General features: G+C 28.8%; 1 protein-coding gene across 5 annotated transcripts in view; it reads right to left on the bottom strand.

The window, feature by feature from the left end:
- LOC103577388 (coiled-coil domain-containing protein AGAP005037) overlaps positions 1–16487 on the bottom strand; it is a 104344-nt gene that overhangs the window by 74141 nt on the left and 13716 nt on the right. For all 5 annotated transcript variants that reach the window (XM_053739133.1, XM_053739134.1, XM_053739135.1 and 2 more), the window contains exon 7: positions 9503–9674. In XM_053739133.1, coding sequence (XP_053595108.1) covers positions 9503–9674 — 172 coding nt within the window. The remainder of the gene's footprint in view (positions 1–9502; positions 9675–16487) is intronic.

The raw sequence follows: 16487 nt of genomic DNA on the forward strand, positions 1-16487 counted from the left end.
TTCCGAGAAAATTTTTTTATATATAATCATATATAATTATATATAATCTTATACATATACCCATATATAATTGTATACAATCATTAGGGTGTTTCAAAAAAAAAAATAATTTTTTTTTTCATGGTATTCAAAAATTGAAAGTACCCAGTTTTTCAATCGGTTGAATTTCATATAATTTTGTAAAGTTATTTAATGTTTCCGAAAATTTTACATAAGTTTTTTTAAATTTCACATCACAACAGACAATTAAAAAATTTGAGAAAACTTGATAAAATTTTATATAATTATCATCGAGGCCGACTAATATTGTTTTTATAGAATTTCATATAAGTTCATGGAGTTTTAGTAAATTTTGTAAAAATCCATCACGAAAACTTATGAACTCTGTCTTTACCGGCATTCCACTCTAAATACATCAATTAAGCACATGACTTGAACTCTCGTGATGTGGACCAGTGATCCCTGATTAAACATCTGAATTCGATCGAATTAAACAGAATTAAATTTTTAATTCTATTTAATTCGGATAAATTCTGTTAATTCGGTACCTAACTTAAAAATGAATTCTGTTTAATTCGGCAGGAAAACCAGAATTCGTCCAAATTGAAACGAATTTAAATAATTATATTCGGTTTCATTCTGAATTAATTCGAAAATAATTCTCCAATTTCTGGTTCTAAATCCGAATTAAAATGAATTTGAAATTTTTATTCTATGTAATTCAAATTCAAATTTCCAATTCAGTTGAATTCTATTTAATTCAAACTCAAATTTTCAATTCAGTTGAATTCTGTTTTGTAGAATTCAACAGAATATAACAGAATTAAAATTTTGAATTCGGTTGAATTCAGTTGTTGAGTCAGGTATCAACGTTCAGGACTACCCGCCAAGAGAAGCCGTGTTCGGACCTAGCAGACGTCCAGGATTTTTTCATCAATTACTGATATCAATTCTTGTTTCTGAATTTGTAATGCGTTCGCGCGGTAATAACCAAATCAAAAATTCGGTATTTAATTTAATTTTTTTTTTTTTTTTTTCAAAAATATTTTTTTATTATATATAACTCGAATATATATAATCATATATGAAAAATGGATAAATATAATTATATATAGTTATATATAATTATATACAATTATATATAATTATATGTGATTATATATAATCGAATTATATATAATTTTATATGATTATATACACTATATTATTTATGAAATTAAATCTTTATTCATCATAGAAAGTCATCGACTAAACGTCAAACGCCTTTGAAGCCTTAAATTCTATGATAAACATGGAAGATTGCCAAATCTCTAGTTTAAAGATCTTCCAGTAAAATAATTTTTCGAGCCACGGTTTCTGCGGAATCATAAGAAATAGGTCGAGACAAAATTTTTCTAAATTTTTTGGTTTTGTTTTTTAGGTCTACGGGGCTGAGGAAATTTTTTTCGAAAAAACCAATTTAGGGCTCGTTTAGGAAATTTATTTAGCTACAATTTGCTTTTTTTAGTTTTTCTGTACGACTATTTTCTGCTGAGATATCAGCCTTCAAATGATAAAGGATCCTTTTGTCTTTGATTATCGATATCTCAGCAATTAATGGTCGCACAGTAATTTAAAGGGCAGTTTAAGAAACTTGAATAAATACCCTACAAGCTCCATTTTCGATTTATTCAAAAAAAAAGTTTTTTTCATCCTTAAGATCAATTTGGAAAACCCACGAAAAATGGCCATTTTCTGGTTTTTTAGTCAACTCATCGCTTTGTAAATATCGATAAAAAAAATAATATTGCCAGGTGATTTTATAGCTTAATGTAACCCCAAAAACCCTGGAAGTTTTCAAATTGATCCATTGAACCGTTTGTCCGGGCCGATTGCTCAAAGTTTTATAAAACAATTAAAGGAACAAGTTTTGTTCCTTAATTTGTGTAATCATTACCAAATTGAAAAAATTAATTTTTTCCGGATTTTTTTCCATTTTTACGTTAGTTGTTTAGTAAATGTAAGGTAAAGAGAGAAAAAAAAATTTTTTCTTCAAAAAACAAAGAAAAACAAAAAAACCCGAAGAAAACGTAAGAAAAAAAAAAAAAAATTCTTTTTTTATCTCGTTTTTCGAAAAAAAAAATTTTTTTTTCTCTTTACCTTAGATTTACCAAACAACTAACGTAAAAATGGAAAAAAATCCGGAAAAAATTAATTTTTTCATTTTGGTAATGATTACACAAATTAAAGAACAAAACTTGTTCCTTTAATTGTTTTATAAAACTTTGAGCAATCGGCCCGGACAAACGGTTCAATGGATCAATTTGAAAACTTCCAGGGTTTTTAGGGGTTCATTAAGCTGTAAAATCACCTGACAATATTATTTTTTTTATCGATATTTACAAAGTAGCGATGAGTTGACTAAAAAACCAGAAAATGGCCATTTTTCGTGGGTTTTCCAAATTGATATTAAGGATGAAAAAAATTTTTTTTTTTGAATAAATCAAAAATGGAGCTTGTAGGGTATTCGATCAAGTTTCTTAAACTGCCCTTTAAATTACTTTGCGACCATTATTGCTGAGATATCGATAATCAAAGACAAAAGGATCCTTTATCATTGGAAGGCTGATATCTCAGCAGAAAATAGTCGTACAGAAAAAAGATAATTTCAATCCAATCCGAAATGTAATCTGATAAATTAGGAACGTTACTTAGAGAAATTATAAATGAATATAGTTAATGAAAAATCCCGGTGACTGCTGGGCTCGAACCTGCATCCTTCCGATTCAAAGTATTTGATTCTATCCACTGCGCTGACCCACGTATGTGATCACGTGAGTGTAAATAACTAAATATGAACAATTTTCAATAATTATACAATGTATACATGATTATATCTGAGCAGATATAATAAAATTTGATTATGTTAAGTGTTGTATTTAATTTAGATGAAGTTATATCTGACCAGATCTCACGAGATACACGTAGATCTGATCAGATATAAACAATTTTCTATAAAAATAAGGCATATATATGATTATATCGGAGCAGAAATAATGAAATCTGATTACGTAAAATGTTGTATTTAGTTCAGAAATAGTTAAATCTGATCAGATCTTACGAGATATACGCAGATCTGGCTGGATATAATCATGTCTGATATTATATCTAGCCCAGATCTAATCATATCTGATTAGATCTGACCGGATATAAACGGTGAGTGGCCAGATACAATAAGATCGGATTATGTCTAAATATTAGATCTGATCAGATATAATAAACAGATCTACCAAGATATAATTTGATCTGATTAGAAATAATTATATCTGGTCAAATCTTAATCATTTTCCCCGGGTATAACGGTGATGTTATGTGAATATCATCATAATTACATAATATAGAAGTCATGAAAAAATACAAATTTTATGTTGAGGTTATATAACAGTGAGTGATATCATTTTCTATTAATTTGTACAAAGCACTTTTATGCGCTAGAAATCATAATATTGCTAGATAAAAAAAAAAATTCATAAAGAAAAAATGTAAGAGACATTAATATGTGATTTATTTGCTGAAAAACATGCATAAATTTTTTTATACGAAAGTATATTCCCTTTGAATAAATATTTAAAATCTCTAAGTTCTTATTTTTTTTTATTTTTCTCAACGCTGAAATATTTTTTTTTTTTTTTTTTTTTTTTTAAGTATCGTCCTACACAGGCCGATACGACAAAAATGTATCCGTTGTACTGGTTACCTCAAATGTGCATTCGATTGGGGGATAGAAGGTGAATCATATGTATCCTTAGAGGAAAAATTTACGCGCCCACGAATATCTTAGCGGTGGATTCCTGAACTACCAAATATTGATTGTGCAGCAACTGCATGCTCTCACGTCAGACACTTTACTAATTTTTTTCGCCTGCTTGTAAATAGTAATTTCAAAATTATTTTTATTGTTATTTATTTGTATTTAATATAATAAATAAAAATAATAACAATAAAAATAAAAAAACCAAAGAAAATGTCCAATAATAAAATAAATATATCTATAAGCAAATTAAAATACAGATGTAAATTTATATAAATTAAAAAAAAACGTTTATTCCACCGATTCGACATAAACCTCAGCGCGTTTTAATGCCAAATATTATTTTTTACATAAATAGAATGCAAAAATATTAATTATAACAAATACATAATTTTTATGCATAACCCTTTTTATTACAATGCCGTCGAAATACGTACATGATTTTAAAGTAAAATGTTTACATAAATGTGATGAAATGTTTCGATGTAAAATCAATATAACAATTTTTTATGTAAGCGTGCTGTAACAGTATGAACATATCCGAAACATTACATTGTGATGTAAATGTGACAATAAAATAGAATCACCAAGATTATTACACTTATAAGTCGTTTTTGTTATGTAATTTTGAGGTAATATCTAGAATGTAAAGCTAACGTTAGTATGTGATATAAATATAACGTCACATTTATGTCACCAATGTGATGTCTCTTGGTCAGTAACATGCATGTAATCTTAATGCCACATTTACGTCACAAACTTAACGTGGCATTTACATTACAATTTATATCATCAGAATGTAAAATTTATGATGAATTTACTACGTGACATATTTTCTAGATGTGATATCACTGTTACGTTGGAGTGTTCACTGGGCGTATTATTTTAAAATTATATTTGAGTATTTAATATTATTTTTTTGGGTAAAATTTATTTTGTAATTTAATGGTATGTAACTCAGTGTTGCCAAACGTATTTTGAGCTCCCGTGTCTATCTCTCCCCAGAGTAAATAATATAAAATAAAGAAAAGGTTAATATTTTTATTTGCTTACAATTTAATTTGAGTAGAAATTTGTAACTTGTAATGTGAATTCCCCAGTGGATAAAATGATTTTAATTGATTATTATTATTATTATTTGATTGTAATAAGTGTATTTTAGTTTGATGAAATTTATTATAAAGAATTATTGTATAGTAAATGACATTTGGTATTATAATAGTTATTGGAATCCCGATAAAAAACGTTTGGATCCAACCAGATGTATCTGGATCTCGTTATATCTGTTTATATCCAAATACATCTAAATATTTGATCTTGCTAGATATAAGCATATATAATCATATTTGCACAGATCTAATCATATATTAGCATATATAGAGATGTATTAAGATTGATATCCAAGTAGATATACGTATATCCAAGCATATATAAGTATATCTGCTGAGATCCAACTATATATAAGCAGATATAAAAATTGATATCCATGCAGGTATGCTTATGTCAAAGCATATACAAGTATATATAGTTATATCTGCTCAGATCCAACTGTATATAAGCAGATATAATAATTCATATCCAAGCAAATATACGTATTTCCAAGAATTTATGACTATATCCAAAAATGTGTGTCTATATGTAGTCATATTTGGTCAGATCCAATAATATTTAAATACAGGTAAGGCTCCTGAATCGTCGAACTGTCGGGGTTCTACTGCGAATAAGACATTAAATATAGAGTTTTTTTGTCTAATTATACACGAATATCTGAGTTATATACGAAAATTAAAAAACTTTTTTTTTCTTACTAATTTTGATACATACGTTATTTAAATCACATACTTGATATTGCAATGAAGAAATAAAATAAATCAGTTCGATCAATGTTTCTGAAGTATTCATCTATTTTTTTTTTTTACTTAAATATCAATTGACTTTTGATATATGTTATACATAGGTTCACCAAAGGCATTAAGAGGTAATAGCAATAAGATCCATGATGTGAGTAGATATTGTTTTAAGAATGGTCAAAAGTATAATATATTTATACATGCATTCATTAGAATGCAGTGAAACTTCTTTAGATATATGTGCTTAAATCTATGTAGATTTATTTAAAGATCGATATTTACGTAGATCTGCTTGGATACACTTACATATGCGTGGATATAGTGAGATCTGTTTGGATCTCTTTCGATATTTTAAGATCTGTTTGGATCTCGTTTGATATTTTAAGATCTGTTTGGATATACTTAGATATAGTGAGATCTCTTTGGATATTGTCAGATCTCTCTCCTGAATTGTTATTATTTTTGTCCGTTTTGGTAAAACGGGCTGGCGCCCTCGTGCACTAACCTAGCCTGAGGAGCTGGTCCAGGCACACCTTTATTTTTTTTATAATTATTTATTATTTTTAGTTACATTTATTATTATTATTATTATTTCTAATTTTTATTACACGTGGGTGACCACATACGGATTCCGGATTTTATTCGCGTCTCCGTCGCGTAAATAAAAACGGTCTATGTTATAATGTCTATGTGTTAGAGAATAATAAAATTTAAAACAAAAACGCTAATTTTTTTAAATAAATCAAACTTTGACCTTCAATATCTCTCAAATGGCTGGATTCACAAAAAAAAAACACATAAGAGACCTTTTTTGAAGAGCGGTAAATTTCCTACAAAAATAAGTATTATTCATTGCTGTACACTTATTTTTAAGCGAGTAATAAAATTATGCTCACTGTCCTAAAATGGGAATGTATCATTACTTAGGCAGGGTTAAAGGGCATTAGAATAAACTTTTTGGTTTTTTTATAAATGATTTATATCATGGCCAAGTAAAAAAATCTAATTTGATAAATAACGGACACCCTTATCGACATATATATTTGTTTATGTATTAGCATATAGACTCCTATATATGTTTACATAGATGTCGATATACATGTAGACATATATAGCTGCATACATGTACACACATCGAGAAATATATGTCTATATTGACAATGTGAATTGTCTTCGTCATCTTCAGCCTTGCGGTTTCCATTTTTCCCAGTCTCGTTGCCGCCTGAAACTACACATTCATAGTGCGTGGTCACATGACTAATTATCACGTCGACGCATGTCGGTAAGGGCGTAGCGGAGACAGAGTCCCGAGGCTAGTCCTACACCCAAAATTATCGGTCAATCACTTCGATCCTGGATCAATTAGTAATAAGACGTATAGCTTATTCACTATTGTAGTATATTAGCAATTTACTTACGACTCTGTCAATATATTAGCAACTTACTTGCGATTCTGTAAATACGGGCAATCTACTTGCATTCTTTGTAAATCGGGCAATTAACTTGCGTTACAGTTTGTATTACTAAAAATTCTCTTGCGATCATATCTTTACTGTTCTAGTTTATTAATAATTATAAATAAAGTTAGTTTAATTAAATTTCACTGTACGTTACCAGCGATATACTTGCAACATAAAACTACACTGTGCCATGCGCAGATCTACATTATATCCAGCGCTTGCATCTTCTTGTAAGTAATTTTTATTATTATAATTGGCAATAAACAATCCTTGCAACTGTTAATCCTTAACTCTATCTATTACCTATTCATCCTATTCATATCCTATTTTACTGGTAAGATTCTTAAATAGTTTGATAAAAGTATTATGAATTAAGTTATAAGTAACAATTCAACCATAAGTAAAAATAATTTATGAGTCGTAAATCGTGAGGTAAGTTGGTGAGTTTTTACATACGTCGCCGTGTTTGAATAAGTGCGGGTCTTTGCTTTGCATGAATCCTAGCCCAATGCTCTGCCCCAGTGAAATAAAAAATTTGATAGAGGCCAGCCTAAGCCAGGGTTCAACCCACGAATTCTGGTAGCTGGTAGAAATCGCGAAGACAAAAAGCGATTTGTCTCAATATATATGTTGACATATAATTCTCGATATATGCTGGCATAAATGTCTACAAATATAACCACTTATATAACCACATATATATCTCCATTTATATAGTATTTATTTATAATATATGGGGCATTTCACGCCAAATCGGACGATTTTAAGAAATTTAATTTTTAATTTCCGTTATTTTTTGATATTTTTTAGTACTCATCAAAAAACTCATCCTCCTAAATTTTGAAAATTTTTTTATCATTGTCTCAAAAGATATGGAATTTAAAAAAAACGCTCTTTTCATGGTTTTTTGCTTATAACTTTTTGAAAATTAGTTTAAATAAAAAAACTCAAAGAATAAAAAAGTTTCGTTTTTCCACGTTCTTTCAGAAACAAAAAATACAGATAATTTTTTAGAAAAATTTTTCCGCGTTATTTTTGAGTTTTAAAACTTTGAAGTCGTTTTCTGAAAATCATGCATATTTTGATTTTCCTAAAAATTTGTGACAACAAAGTACTATCTATACCACAACTTTTCCGGTGGTTCTGGTCGTGGGAACTCCGTGGTTACTATTTTTTTTTATTTTTGAAAATTAAAAAAATTTTTTTTTTTCCTATTAAAAATAATTAATTGCTATTTTTGTCATTATATATTATTTTTGACATCATTTTTCAGTATTTTCTTACAATTCTACGGAATCAAAACATTTTTCAAATAGCTCGTTAAATTTGTTAACTTTTAAAAACGTATTTTTTAACCAAACAAAATTTAGTAAGAAAAGGTAAGCAAGTTTAACGAGCTATTTGATTGCGTAGAATTGTGAGAAAATACTGAAAAAACGATGTGAAAAATAATATATAATGACAAAAATAGCAATTAATGATTTTTGATAGGAAAAAAAAAAATTTTTTTTTTTTCAAAAATAAAAAAAAAATAGTAACCACGAAGGTCCCACGACCAGAACCACCTGAAAAGTTGTAGAATAGATAATACTTTGTTGTCACAAATTTTCAGGAAAATTAAAATATGCATAATATTCAGAAAACGACGTTAAAGTTTTAAAACTCAAAAATAACGCGGAAAAATTTTTCTAAAAAATTATCTGTATTTTTTGTTTCTGAAAGAACGTGGAAAAACGAAACTTTTTTATTCTTTGAGTTTTTTTATTTAAACTAATTTTCAAAAAGTTATAAGCAAAAAACCATGAAAAGAGCGGGTTTTTTTAATTCCATATCTTTTGAACCAATGATAAAAAAATCTCAAAATCTAGGAGGATGAGTTTTTTGATGAGTATTTAAAAATACCAAAAAATGACGGAAATTAAAAATTAAAATTCTTAATACCGTCCGATTCGGCGTGAAATGCCCCATATGTATTATATATTTTTAATTTTATGTAAGCATTTATGTTTTCATCTATGTATACATTTATCGGAAAATTTAGTTGACTTTTTTTTTTGCGCACATATATGTTATATAGATGACATATATGTTGCATATAATTTTCACATATATATTTTTCCATGCGGGAGATTTGAGAAAAATCTAACAGCTTTCAACAAATTTATAAAATCTCTTTTGTTTTTGCAACTTTTTTTTATATCACGTCAGGATAATGTGAATTGTCTCCATTTTACATTCAACTTCGTTAACATTAAATCTATTTTTAATTATGTATCTATTTTTATTATGTATTATTAATTCAAAATCAATGAAAGAAAATGGTTTTGATAATGGCGTCGATGAAGTCTCACAGCGAATAACAATCTTGGTTTGCATAATAATAATAACAAACAGTATCATACCTAGCTTCCTCATCAATTATAGGAGTAACCGTTCCTGAATACTGTGAATAATAAGGTTCTTCGTAACTATTTCCTGTGCTGTAAGATACACCAGAATATCTACCAGTACTGGATCCAATGGTGTTACTCCTTTCTGGACTACTCATATAACCGCTTTCGCCATGAGGCCGATCTATAATAATATATTATTGAATATTTTATTTGAACATATGTTCTGTGAGTTTCAGTATTTTTCTAATTAGAGGAAAGGCACGTCACTATGTCTCTCTACGTTTCTGTCTGTATGTATCTTCTCTTATAACTTCAGAACGGCTCGTCAGATTATAATCAAACTTCTTTGGTTTTTTAACTATGAAATCTACAAGTTTGATCTGTGCAACAAATATTTTTTACATTTAATAATCATCAAATTGCAAGTGTCTAACTTAATTTTCGATTCAATCTTCCCTCAAACCATATGAGTCAGTTTCTTCTCTTATTATAATGAGATCTCAATTCAATTAATTTAGCAGCATGATATAGTACTTTTGTTTAGCGTTGGTCGTGAAAACTACTGTATACGTCAAATTTAAATCGGTGTAAAACGCACCTTACTTTCGTGTGGAGGAGAAATATAAGAAATCGTTGAATGTACAATTTAATCTTTTGACTAACAAACAAAGTACACAGAGAGACAAATATTGTCAGAATAACGATTCATAAACCTTGTGTAAGAATACTCACATGTTAATTTAAGGCCATTCTCCAGGGGTGCACCCCACTTTTTTTCCAAAAAATGTGGCGCCGCCTGGTGGCCAGCAGCCGCACTAAAAAAGTACTAGAGCTGATAAACTTTATAATTAAATTAAAATTATTTAGAATAAGCAGATGCAAAAAATATAAATTTTATAATGAATAAAAAAATTAAGATTATTTTTTAAAATCATTAGTTAGTTTAAGAAAAATTTAAAACCTGAGATTGGAAAATAATATTTTCATTGACCTTGAACTGTCAATATCATATTTATTTTATATGAGTAATTAAAAAATAATTTTAATATTTATCCAAAAAAGGCCAACGTACAAGTAATTTTAAAGACACGTAGAATATTCAAAAAATTATTTACAGTAATTATAAATACCCAGTTGAGTGTAGTTTCTTTAATAAATTTCAGCATTATATTTGCCATTTAGTAACTTTTTATTTTGACAGATGTAAACATCAGGTCTGTACTATTTTGTGGGCGCGTGCATGGCGCTCAAATATAGTAGCGGGAAAAATTAAATTTTTTAAAAATTCATTTCTTTCAGAAATAGTAATAATAAAATTTTATTTTGCACGCCTCGAACGCGAAGCGGAGAGGTTGTGCTTTACAACGGACTTGTCAAGGTCACGCGATTTTTTAGTTATTGGTATCAATTAATTGAATTTCGTATCATTAAAAAAGTATTAAAAGAAGATATGTACCGTAGTTGTTTAATAATTGATTATTAATTTGATGAATCATAATTGATTTTAATATTAAATTTCGTTCGAACCCTTATGTGAAAATTTGAAAATAAAATAAATATTTTAATTTATAAAAGTTCTGATCGTTACGAAATTATTGAAGATCAAAACCTTTCACATAAATTTTTCACTTATCATGACGCAACTTAAAAAAAATTTTGGCATACTTCGTTTTGAGACATTGATAATATTATATACCTGTAAATATAGATTAAATAAAATTAGACAGCACAAATACTCTTATCGAAAAAATTAAAAGAATAACAAAATTTTATAAATTTTTTAGTGATTTTTGGAATGCTTTATTTTTGTAAAATTGGCCGTATCGAAAAATAAAAAAAAAAATTCGAAGCTTCAATTCTGTAGTTTGAAGTTCTTTTACCGATTTTTTTAGCCATGGTTATTGCGTGATAAAAAATAGCTCGAAAAAAAAAAATGCTATTAATTTTTTGGTTTTGGTTTTTGGCTCTACGAGCCCGGAAAAATCTTTTTCTAGAAAACTAATGCACAGTTTGGTTATGAAATTTATTAAGCTACAATTTGCCTTTTTGTTGTCTCTGTATGACTATTTGTTGCTGAGATTTTGATCTTGGAATGAAAAAGGATCTTTTTGACTTTGATTATTGATATCGCAGCAATTAATGGTCGCACAGTAATTGCTCATACAAAGAAAAAGAATCGGCCCATTATTGGGTTGTGAATGGCTGCCAATTTTCAAACATCGGCCGAAGATCGGATAATAACGGTATGCTAAGCATCGCAGTCGCAAGCATTGGCCAATCGTAGCAATCAATCATCGGCCAAAGCTTGGTATCAACCACACTCGATCAAACCGCTGGCCAACGAATGGCGGTTAATTGTGCGCCGTTTTTATAAGCAAAAAGACGGCTGCCAATGATTCACCATGCACGAACCAGTATAGTCACACTGTGAAAAATTCCCAACAAATTTTACTATGGGTGCATAGTAACACCGGACTATAAGAAAACTGGTACAAAATTTACAAGTGTCCCATAGTAAACGTATGCGCATAGGCCACAATCGTGTAGTCTGCGCATACGTTTACTATGGGACACTTGTAAATTTTGTACCAGTTTTCTTATAGTCCGGTGTTACTATGCATCCACAGTAAAATTTATTAGGAATTTTTGACAGTGTAGCTATTTATTGGCAAATCATTGCAAACCAAACATCAGCCGATCTCTAGAAAAATTTCGAAGCTCGGCGACCTTGTATAGGTGTAAGAGCAGCTATAGAAACTTGAATAAATTATATATGAGCTTAATTTTTGATTATATATATTCATAACGTTATCCATACACAGTAATTCGAATCAACCAACAATAAAATATGGGACAACAATAATAAATACGGGTTTTCCAAAATATTCAAATAGTATAAATACGAAAAAAATTAATTTTTCATTTCAGTTACTATACAAGTCGCTGATGACGTATATTGATGATACAAATATTAATAAGTAAATAATAAAATAGTAATACAAAAAAAAAATTATAATAAGACATAACTGTTATAATAATAATATTGTTATTAATAAATTCATATAAATTAGGAGACGGGAGGCAAAATGAGGTATCTCTGAAATTTTTTTTTAATTTTTCAAACATTCCAAAATCACTTTTGTAAATATAATTGAGCATTATTTTGAATTTTTTTTTTTTTATTTTTCACAAGTCGAGTGTCAGTCAAAAAGTGTTAGACTTTTTTTTTATGATAAAAACTATTAAACTTTTTTTTTCTTTTGTATCCAATAATTGTGTAAAATATAATTATTCTTTATGTAAGTTACTCACAAAAAAATTTAATTTCATTAAATTTGTTTAGTATCCAGAAATTTCTTTTTTAACCATTTTTAGAAAGTATCTCATTGTACCCGTAAAAATGAAATTTTTTTTTTAACGGTAGCTGAAATTTTCTTTAGTTGCTTTGAAAATCATTAAAAAAAAAGATTTGGCGTATGTGGGACCTCGAAAACTTACACTCAGTAAATAAATAATAAGAGTTACTATCTAGCTATGGTAAAAATTTCTACCATCAATCAGATAGTAGTAAATATTATCTACATGATTGTATATAAATCATGTAGATTGTAATATTCACCATATATTTATGATAATTGTTACAATCCTGTGTGTTTACTAGAGTTAATTATTATATTATTTTAAATAGTTATATTTATAATCCACATGGTAACAGTTACCATCAGAAATTATAATTGTTACCATTCTGATAGTAACTGTTACCAAATTTATTGCAGAAGTAAATATTATCACCCTGAGAGTAAATATTACCATCCTGATAGTAACTGTTACTACAATTTGCAGAAAATAAAATTATCTACAAAAAAGATTCTATGACATTTTATGGCAAGTCCGATAGTTTCGCCGAAAAAGTAAAAAGATTTCAAAAATTACTCTAACTTGACTTCGAGAAAGTAATTTAAGCTTGAAGACAAGTTCATAGTAAATTTTAAGGTCTTATTACTTTTCCAGCGAAACTAGCTGACTTATCACAAAAAGTCATAGCCCTTTTTTAATCAGTAAATTTATTCCTGACAATGTATGACGAATAAAATTTTTCAAAACTCCGCATTGTTTTCTAGTTATTTTTATTTCAGTGTCAAGCCCTTAGAATCGAACAGAAAATTATTTTTTCAAGAGTTATAACTTGTGAGCAGATCGATAGGTCGAACAGATTTGAAATACATTTTTTATAGAAATTCGACGTGCTATAAAAAAAAGGCCCTTTGTAACGGGGTAAATTCGTATTTACCGCGTTCAATTGAGTTCAAAATAAAATCTATTATATGTACTGTCGGTCATGTGACATTACCACCCAGGGTATTCCGGGTAGGTAGCGACTAGTCGTTCGGAAGTGGAAATTTCAATTGCTCGACCGTCAACCCCACTTAGAATTAAGTAGGGGAAGAAAGACAACCAAAGTCAAGAAGTGAGGGAGCAATTATAACGGGGACCGAAACGAGAATCGGGCATTAGTGACCGGAACGACCAGACCGAACGGACCTAGTCTAGTCGAGAGTAAAGTTTAACAGCCGAGGAGACGCTACGATAAGACTCCATTATAGACGCCGACATTTAGACGCTGCGAATAAAGTATCAGGTCGAAGAAGAGTACGGGAGTCGGAAAAGACTAGAAAACTACCGGACGAGACTAGAACGCGACCAGGACGAGACAGGGAAGATTTTAAACGAACACCTCGAGGACGAAGAGTTGGAGTAAATTCTGTAAAGGTAATTTTATTAATTTATTCCAGGCAGGAAGCCGGAAAAATTAAATAAATACTTAGTCATATGTCGTATATCGTCGCGTCTCAATAAATCATTCGTAAAGTCAAAATTAAAATAAATTAATCCGGAATTAACAATCAAATAATTAATTAATTAACTCCAGGCAGGTAGCCGGAGCGATTACATAGTCAATTATTTCCAGGCAGGTAGTTGGAATTATTCTAGAAGTTTCCAGGGGACAGAGTGAGTGAAATAGATAAGGATTTTAATGAAAACTTTAGTAATTAAGTATCGCGAAGGTTAAGCGATTTTTAACAATTGTGCGTGTGAGTGTGTGGAAACGCCAAAGGTAGTTGGCTAATTTTAGTGGAAAATTTAGTAATTAAGTATCGTGAAGGTTAAGCGATTTTCAACAATTGTGTGTGTGAGTGTGTGGAAGTGCCAAAGGGAGTTGGCCAATTTTAATAAAGAAATTATTGCGGGTCAATTAGAAATTAGATTAAGTGAAATATTGCGGGTTAATAAAAATAAGGTTTTAATAAAGGCATAAAGTTATAAGGTTTAAATAAATAAAAGGTTAATTAAGGTTTAAGGTTTATAAGGTATAATATTAAAAGGTTTATAAAAGGTTAATTAAGGTTTATAAGGTATAAAGTTATAAGGTTTATAAAAGGTATAATATATAAGGTTATAAAAGGTTATAAGTGAATAAGTTTATAAAGGTCAAACAAAGGTTAAAAAGGTTATTGGAAAATAAAAAGGTTTAAAGTGTCAATCAGAGAAGTAAATTATTTATAAGTTATCCTTCCTCATCATCCTCTTACAATTAAATAAATTACACCGACCCTGACGATCTAAGATCCGGTTCTGGGAGGCCGTTATCACTTCCAGTGGCGCCCTTAAAAAGGTAATTTAAGGACGACCAGAGTAACAGCATAGTCCTGTTATACCTTATCATTCTTTGATAAATCGACCAGTTCTTAAGTATTATCAAGTTAAAGTTTGAAGTACGAAGAATTGAAATATTTTTGACTATTTTGGCGAAACTATGAGACTTGTCACAAAATTCCGTATGCCTTTTTTTTAGGCTATTTCATCTCCTATAAACTATCTTGTGAAAATTTTTCAAAACTCCGATGTTTTTCAGTTATTTTCTTATCTATGATTACGAAATCATTGTAAAAAAATCATGTACTTATTCAAGAGACAATCACAAATGTAAATTATTTACTTTCGCCAAATAATATTTGTTGAATAACGGAAATATCTTTATACAAGTTCAGTCAAATAAGTCTCAACGAAAATGAATAAGATCAATATTTGATCGTTTCTTAAATATAAGTACATACATTTTTTTCAAGAATTTCACAATCATAGATTAAAGAGTTTAAGTAAAAAAAAAATCTACAATTTTGATTTTTACATTGTATATATAAATGTTGATATGATAATGTTATACGCATACATAATTATAAATAAATATATGTACCTCATATATAATCATACGTTATCGTATATATATATATATATATATAAGTTAGGCGAATTCATTCTCTCCAGGGTTACTAATTCTGAAAGAAATGAATTTTTAAAAAATTTAATTTTTCCCGCTACTATATTGGAGCGCCCTGCGCGCGCCCACAAAATAGTACAGACCTGATGTTTACATCTGTCAAAATAAAAAGTTACTAAATGGCAAATATAATGCTGAAATTTATTAAAGAAACTACACTCAACTGGATATTTATAATTACTGTAAGTATTTTTTTGAATATTCTACGTGTCTTTAAAATTACTTGTACGTTGGCCTTTTTTGGATAAATATTAAAATTATTTTTTAATTACTCATATAAAATAAATATGATATTGACAGTTCAAGGTCAATGAAAATATTATTTTCCAATCTCAGGTTTTAAATTTTTCTTAAACTAACTAATGATTTTAAAAAATAATCTTAATTTTTTTATTCATTATAAAATTTATATTTTTTGCATCTGCTTATTTCAAATAATTTTAATTTAATTATAAAGTTTATCAGCTCTAGTCGTTTTTTAGTGCGGATGCCGGCCACCAGGCAGCGCCACATTTTTTTGGAAAAAAAGTGGGGGGCACCCTTGGAGAATGGCCTTAACAGTCTATAGTATCGTTAATTTGAAGATATGAATTTAGGTTAGGATGAGTATTCATTTATTTAATTTAAAAATACGACAAATAGCCTTTGTAAACA

The sequence above is a fragment of the Microplitis demolitor genome, chromosome 5 (assembly GCF_026212275.2).
Source record: "Microplitis demolitor isolate Queensland-Clemson2020A chromosome 5, iyMicDemo2.1a, whole genome shotgun sequence".
Classification (NCBI taxonomy): domain Eukaryota; kingdom Metazoa; phylum Arthropoda; class Insecta; order Hymenoptera; family Braconidae; genus Microplitis; species Microplitis demolitor.